The sequence below is a fragment of the Mustela putorius genome, unplaced genomic scaffold (assembly GCF_011764305.1).
Source record: "Mustela putorius furo isolate JIRA1106 unplaced genomic scaffold, ASM1176430v1.1 tig00000832_pilon_pilon_pilon, whole genome shotgun sequence".
Taxonomy (NCBI): domain Eukaryota; kingdom Metazoa; phylum Chordata; class Mammalia; order Carnivora; family Mustelidae; genus Mustela; species Mustela putorius.
Window position 1 is genome coordinate 1,060,757 of NW_025421491.1, and position 24,944 is coordinate 1,085,700.

General features: G+C 47.3%; 1 protein-coding gene and 2 long non-coding RNA genes across 4 annotated transcripts in view; 2 read left to right on the forward strand and 1 right to left on the reverse strand.

The window, feature by feature from the left end:
- The first annotated feature begins 892 nt into the window (after positions 1-892).
- LOC123393386 lies at positions 893-17,053 on the forward strand. Of its 2 annotated transcripts, none has more exons than XR_006608155.1 (2): positions 893-1,189; positions 16,403-17,053. It is a non-coding gene; the product is annotated as an uncharacterized LOC123393386 (long non-coding RNA). The 2 variants fall into 2 exon arrangements; XR_006608154.1 differs by having other exon boundaries at positions 893-1,158.
- Positions 17,054-18,640: 1,587 nt separating this feature from the next.
- On the reverse strand, positions 18,641-19,509 carry LOC106006278. The gene is made up of 2 exons (XR_001180253.2): positions 19,139-19,509; positions 18,641-18,868 (listed from the first exon to the last, which is right to left on the reverse strand). It is a non-coding gene; the product is annotated as an uncharacterized LOC106006278 (long non-coding RNA).
- Positions 19,510-19,606: 97 nt separating this feature from the next.
- The window catches only part of URB1 (URB1 ribosome biogenesis homolog), a 68,241-nt gene continuing 62,903 nt past the window's right edge, over positions 19,607-24,944 (forward strand). The window contains exons 1-3 of the mRNA XM_004757502.3: positions 19,607-19,876; positions 23,036-23,175; positions 23,998-24,149. Of these exons, the coding sequence (XP_004757559.2) occupies positions 19,735-19,876; positions 23,036-23,175; positions 23,998-24,149 (434 nt within the window). The 5' untranslated portion in view covers positions 19,607-19,734. The remainder of the gene's footprint in view (positions 19,877-23,035; positions 23,176-23,997; positions 24,150-24,944) is intronic.

Genomic DNA, 24,944 nt, shown 5'->3' on the forward strand with positions numbered 1-24,944 from the left:
GCGCGCCGGGCGGCTGCGGGGGCCGGTCCCTGGCGAGCTGCCCGCCTCGGAGGGCGCCCCCAACAGCGCACCAAGGACCGCGCAACTTGAGCGCCTTTCACTCCTGGGTCCCCGCCCCGGAGACGGCCCGGCACCCCTGGCCCGGCCCGCGCTGGCCGGGCGCCAGCCTCGCCCTGGCTGCGGGAGGAGCGCGGCCGGTGCCCGTGACGCACTTTGGAGCCAGCGCCGCGCGTTGAGCCCAAGAGCCCCCGGGGCCGGGCGGAGGTAGGGGCCGTGGGAAGGTGGGGTCCTGGAGGTGTAGGACCCCAGCACTGACGTCCCTGCGACCTGCGTCGCTCCTCGTGTAGAATCACCAAGCACGCAGTTACCCCATTTCACGGAGGAAGAGACTGAGGCCCCGAGCTTTGCCCAAGCTAACGCAGCCAGGACGGGAAGGAGAAGGGTTTGGGGAGGGGGATTCCAAAGCGGGTCAGATGGCTCCAGGGCCGGTTTCTTTCTTCTTTCTCTTCCTACGTTTCCTTTGGGTACTGGTTGTCCAGCAGCGCTCGGAGGATTTGACACTGGCCCGGCATAAATAGCACCGAGCGCTAATAATTGGGCTTTGTTTTAAAATGGGCCACCGCATCTTTCTAAACCTCTCAATTACGCGCGGTGTGACCTAGGCCCAGCCCGTGGGCGAGGAGCGGACTACGTGGCCGGGGCTCGGGGACACAGAGGACAAATGCGTGGGAGCGCGTGGGGGCTCGTAGCTGAGCCCGGGGGTGCGGGAACCTGGGGGCCCCAGCGACCCAAACCCCGCGGACTGCGCGAGCGTCCCGGCCGGGCGGCGCCGGCGGCAGGGAGGAGGGCTGGGCCGGCGGGCGCTCGGCACAAAGTGTTCCCGAACACCGCGGGGAGGCCCTGCCAAGTTCTCGGCGGGCCTGACGCGGAAACGTAGATAATGAGGCCCAAGGGCGGGACCAGGCGCACTGCCCCAGCCGGCTCCCAACGGCACTGCCAGCGCCGCACAGTGCGGCGGCCGGGAGGCGTGGGGACAGGAAAACCCGGACGCGCCGATCTACCTGTGGGAACGTCGAGGAGATGCGCCGCAAGGATCCAGGAGGGCTGGATCGCTTGGAACCCCACAGTGCGGCAGCAGGCGCTCCGTCGGAGGAACTGGTATTTCTGTCCCCTTCCTCCCAGTCTGCAGGTGGGGTGGCAAGGGCTAAACCTCAGTCCTTGTTCAGTGGGACCCATTCTACCGGGCACAGTGATTTAGAATCTGTGTTAAAATACTCAAGCTTGGGGCGCTTGGGTGGTGCAGTGGGTTAAGCCTCTTCCTTTGGTTCAGGTCATGATCTCAGGGATTGAGCCCTGCAGCGGACTCTCTGCTCAGCAGGGATCCTGCTTCCCCCTCTCTCTCTGCCTGCCTCTCTGCCTACTTGTGATCTCTGTCTGTCAAATAAATAAAATCTTTAAAAAAAAAATACTCAACCTTCTCCGGGTGCCTGGCCGGCTCAGCTGGTAGAACGTGCAACTCTTGATTTCCAGGTTGTGAATTTCTGCCCATGTTGGGTGTAGAGAATATTAATTTTTTTAATCTTAAAAAAAAAAAAACCCTCAACCTTCTCAATTACTTTTGGACATAAGTATTAGTATGCACTTTCTAGGTTGGGGAAACTGAGGCTGGGAATGTAGGTAAGGATGCCTAGCACTAGGAGCCACTGAGTAAGTAAGTATTGTTTGCTCAAAACTCGGGTCCCGGGTGTAGCTGGGGTCCCAGCCATTCACTTGTCTGGTTTCAGTGTGAACTGGTAAGTGCTAGGGGATGTGGGGGCTTGCGCAGTCAGGGAAACTGGCTCCCACATGGTTGGGGGCCGGAGGGGGCCTCCTGCTAAGGTTGTGTAGGCATGAACTTGTTTCCAGGCGCCAGTGTGGGCTCTGTTGCTGACCATGCACACCCATGGTTTCCTTCTCTATAAAGTCTCAGGCTTGCGACTCTTTAATTAGTTAATACACGTGACCAGGACAAGGTCTGGAGCTGGTAAATGCTTGGTCAATATTAGTCATTATTGGGCACCTGGGTGGCTCAGTCGTTAAGCCTCTGCCTCCAGCTCAAGTCATGATCCCAGGGTCCTGGGATTGAGCCCCGCATTGGGCTCCCTGCTCAGCGGGGAGCCTGTTTCCTCCTCTCTCTCTCTGCCTGCCTCTCTGCCTACTTGTGCTCACCCCTCAGTGGGAAGCCTGCTTCTCTCTCTCCCTCTCCCCCTGCTTGTGTTCTCTCTCTCTTGCTGTCTCTCTCTGTCAAATAAATAAAATCTTTTTAAAAATATTAGTCATTAATACAGACAGGAGGACAGTGACTGGAGAATCATAAACTAAAAGGGGACACAGAGCAGAAGAGAGGGGGAGCTGAGAGATAGTAAAAATTGTTTTATTGGCTTATAGTTGACATACTATGTTTTGTTATTTTCAGGTGCACAACATAGCGATGGGACAATTCTCTGTATTACCAAATGCTTGTCACAATAAGTATAGTCCCATCTGTCACCACATGTGGTCACAGTATTATTGACTATATTCCCCATACTGTCCTTTTCATCTCCACGACTGATTTATTTTATAACTGGAAGTCTATACCTTTTATTTATTTTTTTAAAGATTTTATTTAGGGGCACCTCGGTGGCTCAGTGGGTTAAGCCTCTGCTTTCAGCTCAGGTCCTGATCTCAGGGTCCTGGGATCGAGCCCCGCATCGGGCTCCCTGCCCTGATACCCTCTCTCTCTTAGCCTGCCTCTGCCTACTTGTGATCTCTGTCTGTCAAATAAATAAATAAAATCTTTTAAAATAAGATTTTATTTATTTATTTGTCAGAGAGAGAGAGAGAGCGAGCACACAAGCCGGGGGAGCAGCCGGCAGAGGGAGAAGCAGGCTCCCCGCTGAGCAAGGAGCCCACTGTGAGACTCCATCCCCGGTTCCAGGGATCGTGACCTGAACCAAAGGCAGACACCCTGCTGACTGAGCCCCCCACTGAGCTCCCCTTCACCTACTTCCCTCATCCTCTCAGCCCCCTCTCTTCCGGCCACCACGAATTTGTTCTCCGTATTTATGAGTCTGTTTCTGATTTTTAGTTTCTTCATTTGTTATTTTGTTTTGTTTCCAAGGCAAGATGGATAGGAAAGATGGGAACAGTTTGCCAAGAAAAAGCTAGCCAAACCTAGGGGTTTGGGAGGGTGAACATTGTAGAGAAAGGCACCTGTGGGGCACCTGGGTGTCTCAGTCCGTTTAAGCATCTGACTCTTGATCTCAGCTCAGGTCTCCATCTCAGGGTCTTGAGTTCAAGCCCTGCTTTGGAGCCTACTTAAAATAAAAAAGAAGTCTAGAGTAGGCAGGGCAGAAATCAAAGGGCAGGACATGCTGAGGTGGAGAGGTTGGCAGCCAGCGCTCAGGGATCCAGAGACTTTGGTGAGCACTTGCATCCTTACCCTAAGTCCTTGGGAGCATTCCTATCTTTATCCTAAGCCACCAAAAGGTTGTTAGGAGATGAGTGAGGCGATCAGGTGTGTGTTGGTGAAAGACTGGCCTGGCCGCTGAGTGTCCCTGGACTGGAGGGGTCAAATATGGGTCCAGGATTTTATCCCCAAAAGAAGTGAAAGCAGGGACTCAAACAGATACTTGTCAGACAATATTTTCTGCAGCATTTTCCACAAGAGCCCAAAGGTAGGAGCAACCCCAGTACCCATTGGCAATGAGTAGATGAACAAAATGTGGACTAGTATTCAGCCATAAACAGGAATGATTTCTGATTCCTCCAAACATTGTACAAGGTGGGACAAGCCAGACACAAGATGATAAACACGTATGATTCCACTTACATGAACTATCTAGAAAAGGCAAATTCATGGAAATGAAAAGTGAATTGGAGGTTACTAAAAGAAGGGAGAATGGAGAATTAGTGCCTAATGGGTCCAGAGCTGTTGTTTGTGGTAATGAAAAAGTTCTGGAAATAGATAGTGGAGATGGTTGCCCAACATGGTGAAAGTAATTAACACCACTGAATTGTACCCTTAAAATGGCAAATTCTATAGGTTTTTACAACTTCAGAAAATTTATAATGTAGTATTCATTTCCTGTAGGTCATTTCCTGTCCATAGAGTTTTTATGGTGCCGCAGAGTTGAGGTGTTTGACTATAATATTTAGAGAGGGAGGAATGAGGGCATAGGCAGTAAGTGGTTTTCCTTTGTTGGGGACCCAAGGGACTTGGAAGTGTGGAGTCCAGAAGAGGAATGACCTTTCCCACCAAGTCCGGCAAGAGGGCTCCTGAAATGTCACTCTTCACAGCGGCCCTTTGAGACAGGTACTACCTAGGATCCAGCTACATCATTCTCGCTGGCCTAGTGCAACATAAAAACTTGGGGTTTCTTGTCCAAAAATTATGAAGAATTTCAAGAGAGCGACGGCAGAGCCTGTGAGCCAAGTGTGGGCTCTTCGAGCATGTGGTCTGGAGCAACGGCAAAGCTCACGTCCCCGTGAAGCTGGCCGTGATGCTACAATTGTCTCTAGACCTCAGACGTGGAAACTGACCACACGAACTCCTGCACATCATTTGGGGCAGAATCTGAAGCTTTCTTAAACAACGAAGACAAAGAAATCCAGTGGGCTGCTGGTATGGAGTAAAAGCGTTCTTTTCTGTGGGGTGGCACCATTGTGTGGTCCTTGCACACAGGTGTGAGAAGTGCCTCTGTACTGGCCACCCCCATTCTGTGTAAGAAACATCCTTTGCAGGACATGGTTAATCCCATGCTTTTTCCCCTCCCCCGTCCTCTTTTGAAGCAATCCTGTCCATTCTTTCCAGCTCTAAGGGACCTGCCTCTTCGCCTCCATTTTTGAGACCCTGACTCCTTCCCTTTCCGCAGAGCCAAGCCTGTATTGGAGGCTGTGTTTTGTGCTGCGTGCTCGGACTCCAGCCCTGCACCTCACCTCTGTCTCCTACGCCATCAAGGTAAAGTTCTGGCCTTTCAGCGAAGACAGGCGGCAGCCATTCTCAGAAGACACAAGTCACCATTTGTCAGCCTCAAAGAAACCAACCTTTCAGCCCATGAGAGTGAAGCCGAATGTTGTCCAGAGCTAAAAAGGCTTATTTTTAGAAAGCAACAAACGGTGGTTTGTTTATAGAGCTGGCACCAAAGAGCGACATCAAAAGCAAAGAGCCTGCTCACTGAGGACTGAAGGCTGGGGAGGCACTAGGAAGGTTGTGTGGGGGATGTTGGCCCTGAAGGCTATGGAAGGAGGACTTTAAGAATATGCCGACTGATGTCTGTACGGCAGTCCGTCCAAGGTCAAAGGCACCAACAGCAATAGTGTCCACTCTGCCACACGCAGAAGCATTTGACCTCCCTGCCCTCAGTTTCCGCACATGCAAAATGAAAAGCTTGGGCTGTAAAGTCCGTTTTGGGCTCCAAAAGTCCATGACCCATTTAAATTAGATGTAGGATTTCAGGAAATTGGGCTAAATCTATACGAGTCCTTGACCTTCCTTGATGTTCTCTCAAATGCATTGTTTCATTCATTTCTGTATAGACTACCAGTCTGTTTCAACGCCAACCATATCTTTCTCTTTCTAAAAAGAAGAATGCAATGCAAGCAAGCTTCTGGGGGTTCTGGGAGCACAGGGAATGACTGAGTTCTGAGCCATGGGAGATTCCAGAGTGAAAATTCCCAGAGCTCTGTTTCTGAAAGCGAGCACGCACTTCCGTCTCAAGACTAGAAGGTGCTGGGTCCCCACAGAAGCTCTAAGCTTGCTCCCTGCTGCCTTCAGCAGACACTGCAGGAAGCTGGGTCTGCCTGAGAGAGACCCGAATTTGCACCAGAGACCCCCACCCTCCTCCCCACCCTCTTGTCTTCTCGTCCCTTCCCTGGGGGCCCCAGGCGCCCTTCCTACCCAGAGCTCTGCTATCAGAAAGGAAAGCATGCTGATGGAAGGAAGCTCTGTACTATGTTGGAAAGAAGCATGCATAGCTCTGAAAACCAAGCTTGCCCTGCAGGTTGGCAGAGCGTAGGGCAAAGGCTAGTTGTATGGGTCCCACGGTCTAACCTCAGGCACAGCTGTTCGAATCCCAGCTCTTATGTGTGGATAGTGGTGCCGTTTAGAGCTAATATAGCCAAAAGACTAGTCAGAGTAGAAGCCTCATCGGTGGGAGCCATGAAAATAAATATAGCCATTTCATGGGAGAGTTAGTGTATTATTTTTATTAAGCCTAAGACAGTGTTTGATTTCCATTTGAACCACTGGGACTGTCCCTGTGACCAAATACACTTTCCTTTCTTAGGTAAGGATGAAAGTAGTTTCCAACTTATCCATCTCAATGACAGTGGCCCTGGTCCCCTCGTGGGACACTGGAATGGGTTTTAATACCATATTTTGTTTTCTTTCTCCTGTGAACTGGCTAGAACATCGTCTCTGATCCTGGTTCTTGAATATTCTTCTTTTCTCCCCACCTCTTTTCCACTTTGTCAGTCTCCTCAGAGCTGGCTCACCTCCTCCCCCTCTCCCTCTGCCCAGAATGGTCCCTGTCCCCCAACCCACGGTGATACACCCGAGTTCTTGACACCTGGCTTTCCTCCAAAATGGCAGCCAAACCCGACGCCAACCTCCAGAACTTTTTCATCTTGCAAAACTGAAACACGAGCTGTCCAGTCACCCCTCCTTCCAGGACCTCACGAACACTATTCTACTTTCTGTCTTTATGAGTTTGACTACCTTACGTGCCCGTGTAGCTGTCCTTTTGTGGCTGGCCTGTTTCACGTAGCATAATGTCCTCAAGATGCATCCGTGTTGTGGCACGTGTCAGAGTCTCCTTCTTTTTCAAGGCCGAGTAACATTCCGCCCGTTGTATGTACGCATTACCTTACCCCCTCTAGGGACTTCGTCTCTCTCCTAAAGAAGAAAAGGGAATGGTCACGCACATGCTCAGATGGTTTCCCTTTGGTCAGCAGCGGTAAAAACCCTTCATCAAAAACCTCAGGAAGGTGAGCGCTCGGCTGGGGGACCCAGGACTGTTGCAGAGGCGCTGGGGAAGGGAAACACTACAGCTTCCCAAGGTCCAGCTCCTGCACACCAGGCCAGGAGATGCCCCGAGGATCTATCAAATGGCGCCCTCTGTAGGTGAGAATCTCAACTTAGGTCAGTAATGGTGACAGGAGCCCATGAATTTCAAAAATAATTTTTTATTGTGGTCAAATATGTATAAGGTAAAATTTACCATTCTAGCCATTTTTAAGCACAGACTTAAGTGGTCTTCAGCACACCTGTATGGTTATGCAACCATTCCGTCCATCCACCTCCAGAACTTTGTCATCCTCAAACATGTTAAGCACTAACCCCCCATTTCCCCTCCGCTCGGTCCCCGGCAACCACCATTCTACCTTCCGTGTCTATGACTTTGTCGACTCTCGGTACCTCCCATGAGTGGAATCATACAATATTTGTCCTTTTGTAACTGGCTTATTTCACTTAGAATAGTGTCCTCAACATTCAGCTATGCCGTAGCAGGTGTCAGAATGTCCCTCCTTCCTGATGTTGAACGATATTCTACTGAGTGGATATATCACATTTCGTTTATCCCACCGTCTATCCATGGACACTTGGGTCCCTTTCATCTCTTGGCTATGGCGAATAATGTCTCTATGAATACAGGTGTACGCCAAAAAAAAACTTTTTTAAATTTAAATGGTCATTCCCAAGAGAGAGTGTACCAAAAGGAAAAAAAAATTCAAAGTCCGTTGTTAGGAATGCAGGATCAACAAAAGTGAGTTCCGATTAAGGACACAGAGCAGAGGTCGCAGAACTTGGCTCATGGTGCCCTTAATGCCTCATTGGTTTTTCACAGAACCCCTGTGTCAAAACAAAAACAAGAACAAAAGCCTGAACTGCTCTGTTGATTAAATAGCTAGAGCCAAACTCAATAAAAAGTATTTATGCTCCAACAATTTATTGTTTGGGAGACAATATGTGTTTACTGAAAGGAAGTATTTTAAATGTATTCTTATGTAACTGGTGTAGGAGAGATGTTAGGGTTTGAAGCCGACAGCCAGGAAGAATTCTTGAGACGTCTTTGATGCAAAAAGATGGTTTTATGAAAGCATGGGGACAGGACCTGCGGGCAGAAAGAGCTGCACTGGGGTCATGCAGAGTGGCCCATGATATACTTGCAAGTTGGGAGGAGTTTAGGGAGAGACTAAGTCTCTGAGGAATTTTGGAAACAAGCAATACAGCCTAATGTTGAAACCATGAGCTACCTTGAGTTAGTAGTTTGCAACAGATGTCAGAAATTGCTGTACTTCCTTTAACTTATAAAAATATTCCAACTCGTGAGTCTCCTGTGGCGTTCTCAGTCCTTTGGAACCCCAGTTTGGGAACTGCAAACCCAGAGGATTCAAATACAGTGAAGACCTCCCCTTGCTAGTTCAAGGGTTCCATGAGTGGTTCCCACCTGACTCTCCAGCTGACCTTGATTGCACGCACACCAGCCCCTGTGCTGTTTCTGGAGCTCTCTGATCACCCTCCCGCCTCAGGGCCTTTGCATTTTCTGTAGCTCCTACCTAGAATGTTCTTTCTTCATGGGTTGCCATGGTTCTTCTCCCTAATCTTTCAGCATCTGCCCTTCTCCGTCCACGTGAATCACCATGACCCACTATAGGTATCTTCAGAGCACTCATGGTGACTAGCTTGTCATTCTATTCCATCTTCCTGCACTCTGGGTGATTTGCCCAAAATAAGCCCCTCTGAAAATACAGTTAGGTTGGAAATTAGTGATCCAGGAATGAGGATGACATTACATCCCTAAATGGCATTGGGGATGTAATTCAATGTTAACAAATGCAAAAAGAGGTAAACTGAAACATAAAGACGAATGACAGTAAAGGAAATAATGCCAATGGGCAACATTGTCACAATTTAAACCAGCAAGCCAGGGATGCTCTGAGAGGGGGTGTGAGCGGAGGAGATGACAGTGTTGCAGCACTGAGCTGCTGGGAGACTTCAAAATCCCGAAGCCTGCTGGGCATGTGAAGAAATGCCTCCACCTCCTGAGGGAGGAAGCACAAAGTCACATTGCTAAGGGCATACATACCAGGGCCGGGAGGGATATGTGGCCATATTCTGCAATCTACCGCAGCATCTTTTTCCTTTTGCTTTTTGGTGCCCCTTATTCTGTGACAGATTTTTGGTCCAGTTGTTTCCATTAAAGAGAGCTGATTCTAGGGGTTCGTGAGTGACTCAGTCGATTAAGTGTCTGCCTTTGGCTCAAGTCATGATCCCAGCATCAGGCTCCCTGCCCAGTGAGGAGCTTGCTTCTCCCTTGCCCTCTGCCTGCCACTCTGCCTACTTGGGCTCTCTCTCTCTGTGTCAAGCAAATAGGTGAAATCTTAAAAAAAAAATAAAAAAAAAGTAGTGATTGTAAAAACTACTTAAAACTCCCTCTCCTTCTCCCGCTGTCTCTCTCATACATACACACACAGTCCACAAAACAGTCTCCCTTCCTTCTGGAGGTTTTATGGTACATTATTATCACTAAACAGTCTTCTACAATTAAATTTAAATGGCTAATTGAGACCATTCTTCCGCCACTGACTAGGACAGGGGTGGGGCAGTGCTGTGTAAGTATTCGGGGATAGTATTTATTTAGCCTCCCGAGTGTTCTAGGCAGACTTGGTGACCTTAACCAGTTCCTGTAGCCTTCTTGGCCACTGCTCCTATGACACCCACAACAACTCTCTGTCTCGCGTCAGGAACAGCAAAATAACACAGAGGAGGATAGTCAGAGAAATGCTCAACCCACATGGGTTTGTCAGCAACTATATTAACAATGGCTGCATCACCAGATTCCGAGAAAGTGGGACCATCTTCCAGCTTGCCGCCCTGCCTGCCCCGCACCCACTCTGACAGCAATCAATCTCTTTCAGCCCAGCACACTTGGCAAGCAGTGTGAGCTGTGTGAGAATCCAGCACAGGTGCATAGCCAGCACTGATTTGGTCTGGATGGTTCTGGATAATCCCCTGAACCATGCAACCAGCTGCTTACCTTGGTGGGTCATTTTTGCTCTCACCAGACAGGTTGCCATGATGAACATTTTTGACGGGGGCATTCTTGGCATTGAAGCCCACGGTGTCCCCAGGAGAAGCTGGAGAGTCTCTCAGGACTTCATGGTACATTTCAACACGCTTGACTTCAGTTATAATGTTGACTGGAGCAAAGGTGACCATGACGCCAGGTCTGAGAACACCAGGTGCCACTTGGCCCACAGGGACAGCACCAATACCTCTAATTTTGTGGATGTCCCAGAGGGCCAGACCAAAGGGCTTGCCGGTTGGATGAGACGTGGCAGAATGTCATGCGGATTTTCACGTAGCATGGTCCCACTGGCATTGCAATCTTTACGGGTGACTTTCCATCCCTCGAACCAAGGCGTGCTAGCACTTCGCTCCAGCACGTTGTCACCATTCCAACCAGAAATTGGCACAAAATGTGTCGGGGTTGTAGCCAACTTTTTAAAATGTAGGTGCTGACTTCCTTAACGATTTCCACATACCTCTTCTGGCTGAAGAAATTCCTCTTGTTAATATCAGTAATTAGTTGTTTCATGCTCAGTGTACGAGCCAGAGGGTGTTCTCCTGGGTCTGCCCATTCTCGAGATACCTGCTTCAAAGTCACCGACGCCAGCAGCAACAATTAGGACAGTACAGCCAGCTTGAGAGGTGCTATGATCACGTTTTTGATAAAGCCTCCATGTCCTGGGGCATCAATGCTGGTCACGTAATACTTGCTGGTCTCCAATTTCCACGGAGAGATATCAATGGTGATACCAGCTTATTGTTCAACTTTAAGCATACCCAAGCCCCAGGGCATCCTTGAAGGGCCCCTTTCCCATCTCAGAAGCCTCTCTTTAATTCTTCAATGCTTCTCTTGTGGATCCTACCTCACATGTCGATCAGATGACTGGTAGGGTGGACTTGCCTGATCTATGTGTCTAGTGATGATGGTGTTGATAGGAACCTTTCCTGTCCCATCTGGCTTAGCTTCAGCAGTGGTTTTCACAACACCCATGTTCTGATGGCAAACCCATCGCAAAATAGCAGTGCCATGTTTCTTGTGCGTCAAGTTGCTATATAGGCAGAGATCTTCATTTCAAATAAACTTTTTAGGATGGAATATTCCAGACTTACAAAAAAGTAAAAAAGAGAGGGATTCTGTACATCATCACCCAGTTTCCTGTAATATCTGTACTTTGCATGCTCATATGGTACATTTGTTAAAACTAAGAAATCTCATTGGTACTCTGTTACTAAGTAAAGCCCAGGCTGGATTCGCAGTTCACCAGCTTTTGCCCCGAGGTCCTTTTTCTGTTCCAGGATCCAGTCCAGGGTATCGAAGTGCTTTGTATTGCCATGTCTCCCCTGTCTTAACTGATCTGTGACAGTTTCCAAGTCTTTCTTTGTTTGTCATGATCTTGACAGTTTTAAGGTAGAGGTGATGTATTTTTTTAGACTGTCCTTCAATTTGGGTTTGTCTGACATCTTTCGTGTGATTGGGCTGAGCTTAAGGGTTTGGGGAAAGGATACTACAAAGGTGATGTCCTTCTCATTTATCACATCAAGGGTACATGATAGCAATGGAACTTATCACTGGTGATGTTAAACTTGACCACTCAGTTAAGGTAGTGTTGGCCATGTTTCTCCACTATGACTCACCAATTTCCCTCTATCCTAATCTAATCTTTGGGAGTTATGCACTAAGTCTCCACTGGTGGGGCTGTGTGTATGAATTAAGCTCCCTTTCTTGGAGCAGGGAATACCTACACATATTATTTGGATTATTTTTGTAAGAAGGATTTGTAAGGAAACTTACTTTGTAAGGAAGATTTTCTCCCCCATTTCTTTATTCGATCATTTTTTATATCAGTATAGACTTAGGTATAGTTGTTTTATACCATAGATGATAATCTAATACTATGTTCATTATTTTGTCACTTAGATTATTCCACTAGGAATTATTTCAGGTTGGTTCCTGTGTCCCTTTGATTTATTCCTCCCCTCCCCTCCATTTTTTTCTCCCGTGTTTTGTACTTTATGATGCTATGAGATGCTCCAGGCTCATTTCATGTGCTCTCTCTCCCAGCCATAGAATCAGCCACTTCTCCAGGGAGTCCTGGCTCCTTTTATTTGCTAATGATATTAAAAACCAAGATCAGGGGCACCTGGGTGGCTCAGTCGGTTGAGCATCTGCCTTTGGCTCAGGTCGTGATCCCGGGGTCCTGGAATCCAGTCCCATGTCAGGCTCCCTGCTCAATGCTGGGGTAGGGGGTGAAAGGTATCTGCTTCTCCCTCTGCCTCTCCCCCTCATGCGCGTGCATGTGCACATGTGTGCACCCTCTCTCTCCTTCTCTCTCTTGCAAAAATAAATAAAATCTTTAAAACAAAAACAAAAACAAAAAAACAAGATCTGGGCACCAGGTGTGGTAATTACTACTGGAGTGCCCCTGCATTTAGGTCCCATCAGTGAAGAGAGCTAAGAAATGTATGCATATGTAGCAACCAACCGAGGTAGAATACATGTGTTCACGTACATCTGTATCTATCCATCTCTGTTCATACTCAGCTAAACATGAGATAGATCATACTGATGTCTCTAATTCCAATCCAGTCCCACAGGGTTCTTTTTACCCCAGCCTTCCTGGTTGTATGTAACTTTCCTCTCCAACGGTGGGAAGCCTGGCCTGCACTATCCCTCGTCCATTTACGTATTTGTTCAACCCCAGGTTGTGCACAAAGCAGTCTGGGAGTTGTTAATCTATACTGCCATAACATGGCTCTTTGAGTCTGTCTTCTGTTCCCCTGGGCTATTTGTCAGGTCTGTTACCATCACCAGTGTAATTTGATCATTAAAACCTTGATCATTAAAACTTTCGTGCGTGATAAGGAAGACCCTATTATTCTTTTCGACTTAATCATTCACAGACTTTTATTTTTCCATACAAAGTTATCAGGATTTTTTGAGTTTCTTAATTTGACTGAAATGGCAGAGGTTTTATAGCTTAATTTAGGAAGAGTTAAAGATTTATAACGTGAAGACATTCTTCTATAAACATATTATGGCTCTTCATTCGGTTAGATAGTCTTTCACGGTGTTCTCCTTGACCATGCTGTGTGGTTTTTTTTAGTTTAATTCTGAGATAATTCCGTGGTTTTTGCCCTCTTTGTGAATGGTGTCCTGTTTTCTACTAGTTTGTTTTTTTTTTTAAAGAGCATTTTCATTTATTTGTCATTTAAATTCAATTAATTCGCAGGTAGTGTCTTATTAGTTTCAGAGGTAGAGTTTAGTGATTCATCTAATATACTTTTCAATAGCTATTGCTAAAATAGAGGGGATGACACTGAGGTGGTAATTTGATCTCACTTCTGACAACCTTGTGCGATTCTAGTTAGTGTTTCTGTTGAATTTTCTAAGTAGATGACAGTTTTATCTCTGTTAATTCTTTCATATTTTTGTGGTTGTTCTTACCTCATCTCATTACCCAAGACCTTTAGTAATAGATAGCAGCGCAGATCATGGGCATCCCCGGCTTTTCTATTGTTCTCGGTCACAGTTCAAGTGTACCAACAGTTTTTCTATTACACATGATGGTTGCTGCAGGCTTACTGTACATACAGTGATTATCAAGTTAAGGAAGATTTTTCTATTCCTAGTTTTATGGGGATTTTAAAAATCATAGAGTTTTTTTCAAATGTATTTTTTAAAAGATTTTATTTAGTTATTTCAGAGAAAGAGAGAACACGAGTGGGAAGTGGGAGGTAGGGAAAGAGGGAGAGGGAGAAGCAGTCTCGTCAATGAGTGGGGAGCCCGGCACAGGGCTCAATCTCAGGACCCCAGGATCATGACCTGAGCCGAAGGCAGATGCCTAACCGACTGAGCCACCCAGGCACCCTTCGAATGTTTTTTCCATCTATTGAGATAATAATTGGCTTTTCTGCCTTAATTCATTAATGTGGTAAATGACATAGAGCCATCCTTGTATTTCTTGTTTTTTTTTAAAGAACAGGGTTGGTTCCAGTTAGCTAATATTTTATTTACACACATTTATGTCCCTAAGGGAAATAAGCCCATCATTTTCTTACTTTGTATTATCTTTAGCTAGTATTGCATTTAAGTTGTATTAGCCTCATACAAGATGTTAGGATGCTTTCCTTCTCTCTTGTTTTATGGACCAAACTGAGTAAAACAGAGATTATCTGTTTCCTAAAAGATTGCTACCATTTACCTGAAAAATCTTCTGTACCTTGAGAAAAATTAGATTATCATGTGATTTTATTCAATGTCATTTAATTTAATTTAATTCTTTTATTTATTTATTCATTTTATTTAATATCATTTTCCTTTATTTAATGTCATTTAATTTAGTTTAATTAATTCTATTGAAACTTTCTGGTGCCTTTTGTGCCAATTTTGGTATTTTTGACCTTTTCCAGAAATATATCTGTTCCTTTTTGTTTTGAAAGTTTTTGAGAATAGTTGTTTATAATTTTTTTATTATTTAAAATCCTCCCATGGGTTTGTTACTTAACCTAAAAAACAAGAACAGGGGCACCTGGGTGGCTGGGTGGCTCAGTGGGTTAAAGCTTCTGCCTTCCACTCAGGTCGTGGTCCCAGGGTCCTGGGATCGAGCCTCGAGTCAAGCTCTCTGCTCGCAGGGAGCCTGCTTCCTCCTCTCTCTCACTCTCTGCCTGCCTCTCTGCCTCCTTGTGATCTCTGTCTGTCAAATAAATAAATAAATAAATAAATAGATAGATAGATTAAAAACTTAAAAAAAAAAACAAGAATGAACGGCTTTTGGAGTCTGGATATTCTTTAGCTGTTGTTGTTACTGTTGTTTTTTCATTCTCTTTGTAATCAATTTCCCTCCTTGTTTTTGCTTCTTTTCCCTTCTTATTTCTTTGGCTTGTTTCTGTTCTACTTTTCCCAGTTCTTGGAAAAAGTTCTTGATCTGAACATGCATTATTAATTATTAGCTCATTTGTTTCCAATTGTTCTTGATTTCTGATAAAAGTATTTTAAGCTATAAATTTTCCTTCTAGCACTATGCCCCACAGACTTTGATGTATAAAGTTTTCATTTTGCTACATTCCAAATCTTTCATAACTTCTCATATGCTTCCCAAGGATTACTTAGTAAAAGTTCCCTCCCACACCCCCAGCCTTATGGGGTTTTAAAAAACCTATCCTCTTATTATCGAGGTTACATTTTAGTGCTTGGTGTTCAGAGGACATGGTCTGTAAATGTTGATTTTTTTTTTTTTTTTAGTTTATTGGGACCTCCTTTTTAGCCTAGAATGTGGTCAATTTTTATGACTTCCATATTATTTCAAAATAACACATATTCTCTGTAGATATAAAGTTCTATTACTACCTATCAATTTGAGTGTGTTGTGATTCAAATTTTCTATATTTTCTCATATTTCTGTGTAATGATACAGGTAGGCTGGTTTTCATAATATCTTTAAAGTTTATCATTTGATATTTTACCGTCTAAATTGGGTATGAATTTTGCTACATTTTGCTGTTCAAAGAATAGGGCTGTTAATTCAATAACCTAGTACTTTGAGTGGTCTGGTCTAAGACCCTTGTCACCAACATATTTATTGAGGACTTGACTATTGTATGTATCGTCCTGGTAGAATCAGTGCATCTTTCCTAAATGGATTTGGAAGTCTATTTTTAAAAACTGAGTCATGTCCCCCAATTACAAAATGTAACATATGGGATGACGGCTGGAGTTCACACGCAAATTCATGCACCAGGGTCAGAAGCTCCTCTCCTCCTGGCCCATGCCCTCTTCGTGTCTCCCCACCCCCACTCGCATTCCCATTCAATGTCACAACTACTAGCAATTCGTTTTGGAGGTTGAGATCTCCAGGTGTCCTCTTTTAAAGTATAAAAATATTTTCACAAGTTGGCTACAAATCGCTATTATTCTCCAACTTTTAATGGTGAAGGTTATGGAGGAAGGACAGGGATGAAGGTGGACTAGCACAGGGAGGGAGCTGAAAAAAGGAATACTAGAGAGGGGCGTTTACCAAGGAGATGACCTATGGGCGAGCTGCTGCAGCTGGGGCTTTAGGAAGACTGGGGGGGGGCGGCAGCAAGAAGGTGCTGGGCAGACAGGCATGGGGAAGCAGGCAAGCAGAGACTGGACTTGGGAGATTCAAGAAGACAAACTTCATATATATCAGTTTTTTATCAAGACGAGCTCATTTATACCATATTGGACAAGAAGGCAACATCTTCTACTTTTCTTCAATTTTGCTTTAGAGAAGAAAAGAAGGCAAATTTTATGCTCCTGTTTTCTTCTCTGCTTCATTGTCATTTCAGTAAGAAGCCCCCAGTGATAAAACCTGGATCATACTAATGTGACGTGTCTATTTGTCAAATAATTCATTTGCAATTAGCAGAAGGCTCTTGAATATATCATCTTGGGCTCATGGCTGAATTCTTTATTGCTGTTGAACTTACCAGATGTGTCATGTTCTCGGTGATACTTTAAGTCCCTTGGGGGTAGGTATACTGTGTTACACTTTTTTTTTTTTTCAATCTATTACAGCTGGTTGTATAGTGCGAAGCACACAGCAAATATTGGTGGATATTGGTGTTTTGTTGACTTGAATTGAAAAACTCTAGGTTTACTTACCTTTTCTAGCTTATGTACACAGTGTCCTTCACCTGAGACAAAGTGGCTGTCTTTGAAAAAAATACTTCATTTTGCTCACTGCTAAGCAAGCCGATGATGGAACTGTCTTGATGCCAATAAGGACTGCACCAAAACACTCATCACCAAAGAGAGAAAAACTTGCATCAGAATGAAGAAATTCCATATCTCTCCTCTCTACGTGAATGCATTAGCAAGCTTTTAGCCAGATGAAATAATACAGGGTAAGCTATCTTGATAACTTTTTCTTGTGTACAGCAATGTCTACTGCTCACCTTCTGAGTGTCTGCAATAAACATGCTTTAATATGAACTTGATAGGGGCTCTGATTCAGTTTCTCCTTTGACCCCTTTCCAGAATTTGAAATTAAACTTCTAAGATTGAAATAGAAGACACACACACACACACACACACACACACCAGTTGTGAGTAAGAAGTGTTGTGACTAGAGATGAATTGGTGGGCTGTTAGAGGTCAGACGCTTCCATTGGCTAATTCACTACAGTCCAGGGGCCAGTTCACAAGGTTGTAGACTCAAAATCCTACAGCCTGAGGCTTTTTGATCCAAGAGACAAACTTTTAGAATAGGCTGAACATTAACCAAGACATATACTTATTCAATAAATATTTATTGAACCTTATGATGTACCACATCTGTCCTAGGTAGTGAGAGTAGCACACAGAACTTTGTTTTGTGCCATTATAGAGTGTATGCTTTAATAAAGGAGCTTGACAAACAAGTGAATATCTAAGACCACCGCTGGTATTAAAGGTAATAAAGGAAAACAGAAGAGGATAAGAAGAAGGGGAGACATGGGTAGGAAGAGCCCACATGAGATGAAAGTATGAGTCATGTGAGGTCCGGGCAGAATTTAAGGGAAAACAGCAAGTGCAAAGAGTCCTGAGTAGATACCAGCCTAGTACCTCATGACAACAGTGGTGTTTATCATCAGTAGACTAGAATGTTCTTTGGGGCAAGTAATGCCCTTTCCTTCCATGCAGGCCTTCAATACAGAAAGCCATGTCACTACCTGGAGGTTGTTCGGTAAGCCTGGTATCTGAACGAGTGGGGTTAGCTAACTGGTGGCAATAATTCACAGCATCAGGCTGGTCTGAAGCATCTAGCCATGTTCCTGAGCCATGCCTCACCAGGCATATCTCTGGATAAGGCTGGATTGGACTGGGGCAACCTTTTTTTTTTTTGCTTTTAAACTGAGGACAGTAACTGGAGTTAGGATAAACTGGATGAGTGTTTCCAACAATTATTAGCTGGGTAATACTGGCACGCTCCCTCACCCTCTCTTAGTCTTTGTAAAGAGAGACGATGATTTGCCCAAGGTCACACAGGCAGAAACTGAATATAGGGCTTCTGATTGTTTTATCTCTTTCCCTGCTGCCTCTTTGGGTCACCCTGGTTGCAAACGAAGTTGGTGGTTGGCAATTAACCACAGAAGAGCACCAATGCAGACAATTAAGAGTTAAGTCTCTCTTTACTGATTAGAGTGTTGCCCTTTACAGCTTGAATTTTGAGCATATCGTTGTCTCTTAATACCGCCACATCAGCTCAAATCTGCCATTGGGACTCCATCTGACTTGCCCACAACACAGGCATTTCCACGGGTTCCCTCACCTTGCGGGGTCTGAGGTTCAGGGTCAACACGGGGGCTTTTTCTGTTAGAGATTCTAAATCCCAACAGGCCGCAGCAGGCCACACTAATGGATGTTCATTACACATCTGTTTATAGAACACAGGACCCTATTACCTCAGACTAGGAGACAACCTCACGGAGAATTCCAGGAATCACCAAGTCACTCAATTAATGAGCTGGTTCATGATTTATTTAAACACATAACCAAGTATTGATGAAACCATATTAAGAAATGGACCAGTCTGTTTTTACTCATTCATTTAAACCTCTATTTTATTGCAAAGCATTTAATACGGCTCTCAAGTCATCGACAGCTGACAAAACACGGGGCTTTATTTCCCATCAAAGCAGTTTTTCATACACTGCATCACTTTCTCAGCTAGGGCGGGGGTGGGGCGCCGGGGGACAGCCCCGGAGACTCGGTAGGGCTGGATCTGCCGGCTCCACTTCAAGGATGGGAACTTGGATGTGGAAGCCGCTGTCCTGTCCAAGAAGGGTTTTCCAGAAGTTAAGCGTCCCCCGCACCTGCTTGCCGGAAGGGTTCACGTCCTCCCACCCATTTGAGGAAGACTGGGATGGAGGCTGCACCCCACCATAAACCCATCTGGTTCGGGCTGCGACACAGGGCGCGGTCGGAGTTAGGGGCACCCGCACGGCCCTCGGCCCGGGTGCGCGAGGGAGGATCTTCCGCCCTAGACCGCCCGGTACCTAGCCAGGGGCATCCACCCTCCCGGCCAACTCGCAGGGCCTCACATGGGCAAAGCATCCAAACCCACTGCGCGTCAAGCAAGTGTTTGTGCCGGCAGCGTCAGGGCGCCCTCAGGTCAAGAACTGGTCCTGGTGTGCAGCCGCGACGCCCGGGAGCTCTCGCCCTCGGGGAATGGAGGGCCCCTGGGGCTCTACTGCCGAGAACCCTCGGGGGGCTGCGGGGGCTGGAGGCTCCTCCTCACCGCGGCCGGGTGGGAGTGCCAGGGAGTGTCCGCCCGTCCTAGGAAGCGAGCCAGCCGACCGAGGCTCCAGAAACGGGCGAAAACTGGGAGCTCAGAGGCTGCGTCACCTCCACCTCCTTTACGGCGAACCCGCTTCCGGCTTTCCCTCAGGCCCCGCCCCTCCCCGCCCCAGTACCCGCCCCTCCCCGCCCCAGTACCCGCCCCTCCCCGCCCCAGTACCCGCCCCTTCCGCCTGTCCGGGCCCTTGCATCCCCGCCCCTGACACCGCCCCCCTCGTAAGGCCCGCCTCTTCCGGCGCACGTGTGGACAGGGACCCCGGGAGGCGCTGCATCGGTTTCCGCGCGTCCCTTGCCGGGTCGCGGTGTGTGTGGATCCCGGTGCGCCGTTGCGCTCTCGGCCATGGGGGTCCCCAAGAGGAAGGCCCCGAGCGGCCAGGACGGCGCGGGTCCCCGCTTGGGCGCAGCCAAGCGGGCCCGCTCCGAAGAGCTCACGGGCGTGCGCTTCAAGGCTCAGCTGCGGGACCCGAAGGGCGCGGAGCCGGGTGAGTGCGGGGCCAGCCGGGGCGGGGAGCACGTGCGAGCGAGGCGGGTCCTGGCCGCGGCCCGGTGCCAGGCTCAGCCTTCCCATGTGCACCTGTTCCCATGTGCTCCTGGTTTGCAGACGGGAAAACCGAGGCCGCGGCGCTCGGGCCTCCTGAGCCCCGGGGGCCGGGGCCGCTGTAGGGCCGCGCGCTGCAGGTACTTCCTTACCCTGGGCTGTCAGGGACGGCCAGAGGCCGCCTTGCTCGGTTGTGACAGTTCCACGCGACTGCACGCCTCCCGTGGCCAGGCAGCACCCCCCAGCAGGCCCTAAGACTTTTCTCATTGCAGTTGTCTGGGAAGCAAATACCGTCACCAACGGACGGTCCTTAAAACTGCTTACGAGTCGCAACTGTGAGTCAGCTCGGGGCTGCTCAGTGAGGCCGTTTGCTACTTCTCCGGCCGTCAGCGCTGTTTTCTATAGCTATGACCGTCCAGCTCTCACGCCGATCTGATGACACGAAGTAAAGCTACTGCCTGAAGCCCCACAAGGACTTGTCAGTTGACCAGGATCGGACTAGCGACCAAGATGGAGCCGATTCTATAATTTCGCATTTTGAAAAGTGTGATCACCCTTCTTCACAGCTTCTTGTAATCCATTAGGAAGTAATGTAGGTGAGGAGGGACTAAAAGTGCAATCGAATATGCCAGTATGGGGAGACACTGGTACTCCGTCAGAATAAGACAGTAAGCGTGTCTCTCAGGTTAAGCTGATGGCCAGAGTAGCCCCAGTTAATGACTTGTCTTCCGTACATTTTGCTTTTAAATATTTGATGTCTGCAAGGGGCAGCCAGTGCTATGAAGATGATACCTGCTTTAGCTCAGAATTCTACATTTCATTCATTTATTTATTCATTATTTACTAGGGGCTGTTATTTGCTGGGTAGAGATAAAATGATGAGTAAAAAGTCAGACAGGTGCTTCAGTTATGGAGTATATGAGTAGTGCAGTAGGGAAGATGGATGTCAGTCAATAAAATCACATAAGAAGGGGCGCCTGGGTGGCTCAGTGGGTTAGGCTCTGCCTTCAGCTCAGGTTGTGATCTCGGAGTCCTGGGATCGATCCCTGCGTCTGGCTGTCTGCTCAGCAGGGAGCCTGCTTCCCCCCACCCCACACCTGCCTCTCTGCCTGCTTGTGATCTCTCTTTCTCTCTGTCAATAAATAGAATCTTTAAAAAAAAAAAAAAAAATCACATAGGAAGAGTTCTCAGTACCAGTCCTCCACCTCAGACCTAATCGGGGAGATCAAAGAAGTCTTCCCAGAGGCAGTGGCTTTTCGGTGGAGTTGTAGGATGGGGTAGGAACAGGGATTGGAACTTTTGTGGCAGAAGAAAGAACACGCTTAATTATTTAAAAGATTGTATTCGTGTACATATTCATGATTTTGCTCAGAGAGCTCCGTGGCCTTCGGTTGCTTCATTTTAATAGGTTTCCCAAGGAAACTCAGGTTGACAGGAGATGGGTACAGAAGAAGTAGTTGGAAGATGGGGCAAAACTGAAGTCAGAGGGGGACAGGTGGTGAATCCTTTGAATGAGGGTGTGTTGCATTTATCTTTGAACCTGGTCTCTATCTTGGATTCTCTTTCCCTGTTGATATGTTCTCATAACTTCCTATGATGAGATCTCCTGTTGGAAAGATCAGAAAAGAGGAATTGACAGATGTCAGGGTTTTGTTTGCATCCATTGTTATTTTTGTGTTGTTCTTTTCCCAGCTTTATTGAGATATTATTGACATAACTGATGGAAGTTTAAGGTATACAGTAGGCTGCTGACACCCGTATACTGTGAAATGATTACCACGATAAGCTTAGTCAACACCTCCATCCCCTCACATAATTACTGTTTTTTGTATGCGATAGCATTCAAGATCTACGCTCTGAATAACTTCCTAGTATGTGATACAGTACTGTTAATTATAGTCGCCATGCTGTACAGTAGATCCCCAGAACTTACTCATCTTACTATTTTTATAAGTAAACTCTACCCCCAATGTGGGGCTCAAACTCACAACCCTGAGATTAAAAGTCACACGCTCTACCTACTGAATCAGCCAGGTGCCCCGGAACTTAACTCATCTTATAGCTAGAAGTTTGAACCCTTTGACTCAGCCCCTGGCAACCACTGTTCTGCTCTCTTTTTCTTTTTCTTTCTTTCTTTTTTTTTTTTTTTTTTTTTTTTTTTTTTTAAAGATTTTATTTATCCATTTGACAGAGAGAGATCACAGGTAGGTAGAGAGACTGGCAGAGAGAGAGAGAGCGGGAAGCAGGCTCCCTGCTGAGCAGAGAGCCCGATGCGGGACTCGATCCCAGGACCCTGAGATCATGACCTGAGCCGAAGGCAGCGGCTTAACCCACCGAGCCACCCAGGCGCCCTTCTTTTTTTTTTTTTTAAGATTTTATTTGTCAATTTCAGAGAGGGAGAGAGAACCAGCACAAGGAGGGGCAGAGGGAGAGGTAGAAACACCCCACTGAGCAAGGAGCCCAGCGTCGGGCTTGATCCTAGGACCCTGGGACCATGACCTGAGCTGAAGGCAGATACTTAACTGACTGAGCCACCTACGTGCCCTTCTGCTGGCTTTTCTATGAGTTTGGCTCTTTTAGGTTCCCCATATAGGTAGAACATCCAGTATCTGTTTTTCTCTAAGTTATTTTGCTCAGTGCTCTCAAAGGTCCCTACGTGTTGCAAAAGGCAGAATTTCCCCCCTTTTCAGGGTGAATAACATTCCATTGTAAGTAGATCTACATATAGATCTAGATATTCCACATTTTCTTGATCTCTTCTCTGATTTTACCCCCAGGGGGTGGGGAGAGAACTTCAGGGTTAGATTGGTCAAGACCCAGAGGGTGCCCGGAAGCGGATGGATGGCAGGTTCAGGGGAGGATCACTGCATCGAGAAGGGTTGGGCTCTAAAGCAGTTGCCTGTTCCCTCACTGGGGATAGAGAAAAGGCCGAGTCCGAGCCCTCGCCGTCCCCGTCTCCAGTCTCCACATCGCTGCTGTGTTCTCCCTCCCGGTAAGGGGCAGTTCCAGTCGCCTGGATGCTCCTGCCAGGGGTCCGCCTCTGGCTTGTGATTGCTGCTCAGGAGATGGTCCTTGTTAAATTGGAACATTCTTCTTATTTCAGCCTTGGAAGCGTTTGTCGCTGCTGCCAAGAAGCTGCCGCAAGAAGACGTGTATGACGTTGTGGAAGGCTACATCAAGATTTCTGTCGAGTGTGCCGAGATGTTCCAGCTCCTGAGTGGGGAGAAGCGACCAGAAAGTGAAGTAGGTTCTTCCTTACCTGGCTTGCTGAAGAGGAGAAAAGTTCATGCCACTATTGTGTTAAGCTTGAGGGAGAGAGATGTGATAGAAATTTCTAGGACGTTTCCAGCTTTCTAGAGAAGACAGTGCTCTGTGCCTGTGCTGTAGGAATACATTCAGTTTTGCACCATGACTTTGTAAAGCATTTTAGTGGAAAGCTCTCCCTTCTTATTGGTGAATGATACCAGGAGGAAGGATCCTAGATTCTTACTCCAAATGCACTTGGTTTTGACATTGTTTGTTTTTAAGTTATCTCTACACCCAACGTGGGGCTCAAACTGGCAGGCCCAAGATCAGGAGTCACACGCTGTACCGACTGAGTCGGTCAGGTACCCCCTTGAAGTGATTTGCTTTAACAAAGAGGGAACAGAAACTGTGTGTCGTGGTTGCAGACACATACTGAGTTGACTGTGGTTTTCTGGTTCCAAAGAGGTTCAAAATTCGGGATGTTTATGGACTTGTTACAATCTCAGGGTTATTGCTGTAAGGCTGTAGACCTGAATATCCCCAAAGTGGTGAGTCCTGGCCATGAGCAGAAATTTTGTCTTTTCATTTCATTTGGCATAATTGTAAGTGAGCAAGTCTCTGTTTAGCTGGACTGTGGGAGCTAGACTGATTGCAGAGCCCGGGGTCTTCAGAGCCGCCCGCTAAGCTGCCACCTTCCCGCCTCTGGCTCAGGGTCTGTTGAAGGTTTTAAAGTGTCTGTGGCTAAGACAAGAGGAACATAGGTACCGAGGCAAAAAACAAAGGAACTGATTGGTAAGTGTTTCAATTCTGTCTTTGCAGATGCTACTAATATTCCAGGTTTTCGAGGCCATCCTGTTGCGGACAGCAAGCGACCTTTCCCATTTTCACGTTGTGGGGACCAACATCGTGAAGAAGCTGATGAACAGTCACATGAAGCTCATCTGCGAGTCCCTGTATGCCTCGGGCTACAGGTAAGTTGCCCTTCTGCGGCAGGACTGGCCACGGGCGCGGTCTGCGTTCAGTTGTCCCGGAGTGCACTTGACCTTCCCTCCACTCGGAAAGCAGAGCTGAGTGGTTCCTGAGGCCCTCGGGGCGGTGGCTCTGCCCCTGCTGCCCCTGTCAACCGGCCCCTCGCTGTCGCCGACTCCTCCTGTGCGTCCGTCCCCCTCCTACCCTGCTGTCCCCTTGCTGTCGTGGGAACCCGTGACTGCAGACATTCCATTGCCCGTCCTTCTGCTCGGTGGTTCTCTGTGGTGATCTCTCGCTCCCTCCCCACTTCAGGACTTTGCAGTGAGCAGGCGTCGTCTCCGGGAGTCCTTGTTTCGTCACCTCCCCCGTCCACTGTCCCTTTCTGTCTGCCGGTTTGTGGACAGAAGTGTCTGTTTGTAGGTCTGTTTGTGCAGCTGGACATTTGACATAATGCTCCATGTCCGTCCGTTGACTGTCTGCTTCTGTCCACTCGAATAAAAGGGGCGTGCAGGTGGGGCCTTGACTGTTCAAGAAGGTGCAGTTTTCCACCACCTAGAACAGTGCCTGGAGTGTGGTGGTGTGCAGTAAGCCACGGATGCCGGGTGGCCGTGGAATGGAAAGGCCGCAGAGAGCTTGCTGTTGGAGATGCGCACTGCAGAGAAGTCTTCCCCTGCACCCTGCCTTTGCGGGGATGAGCCGCGGGGCACCCGGTTATAGGACGATTTGCTGCAGAGAGAAACCGCCATCTTCTTTGTGTCCTATTTTGTATTCTTGGATTCTTGTCAGCCAGCTTTTAA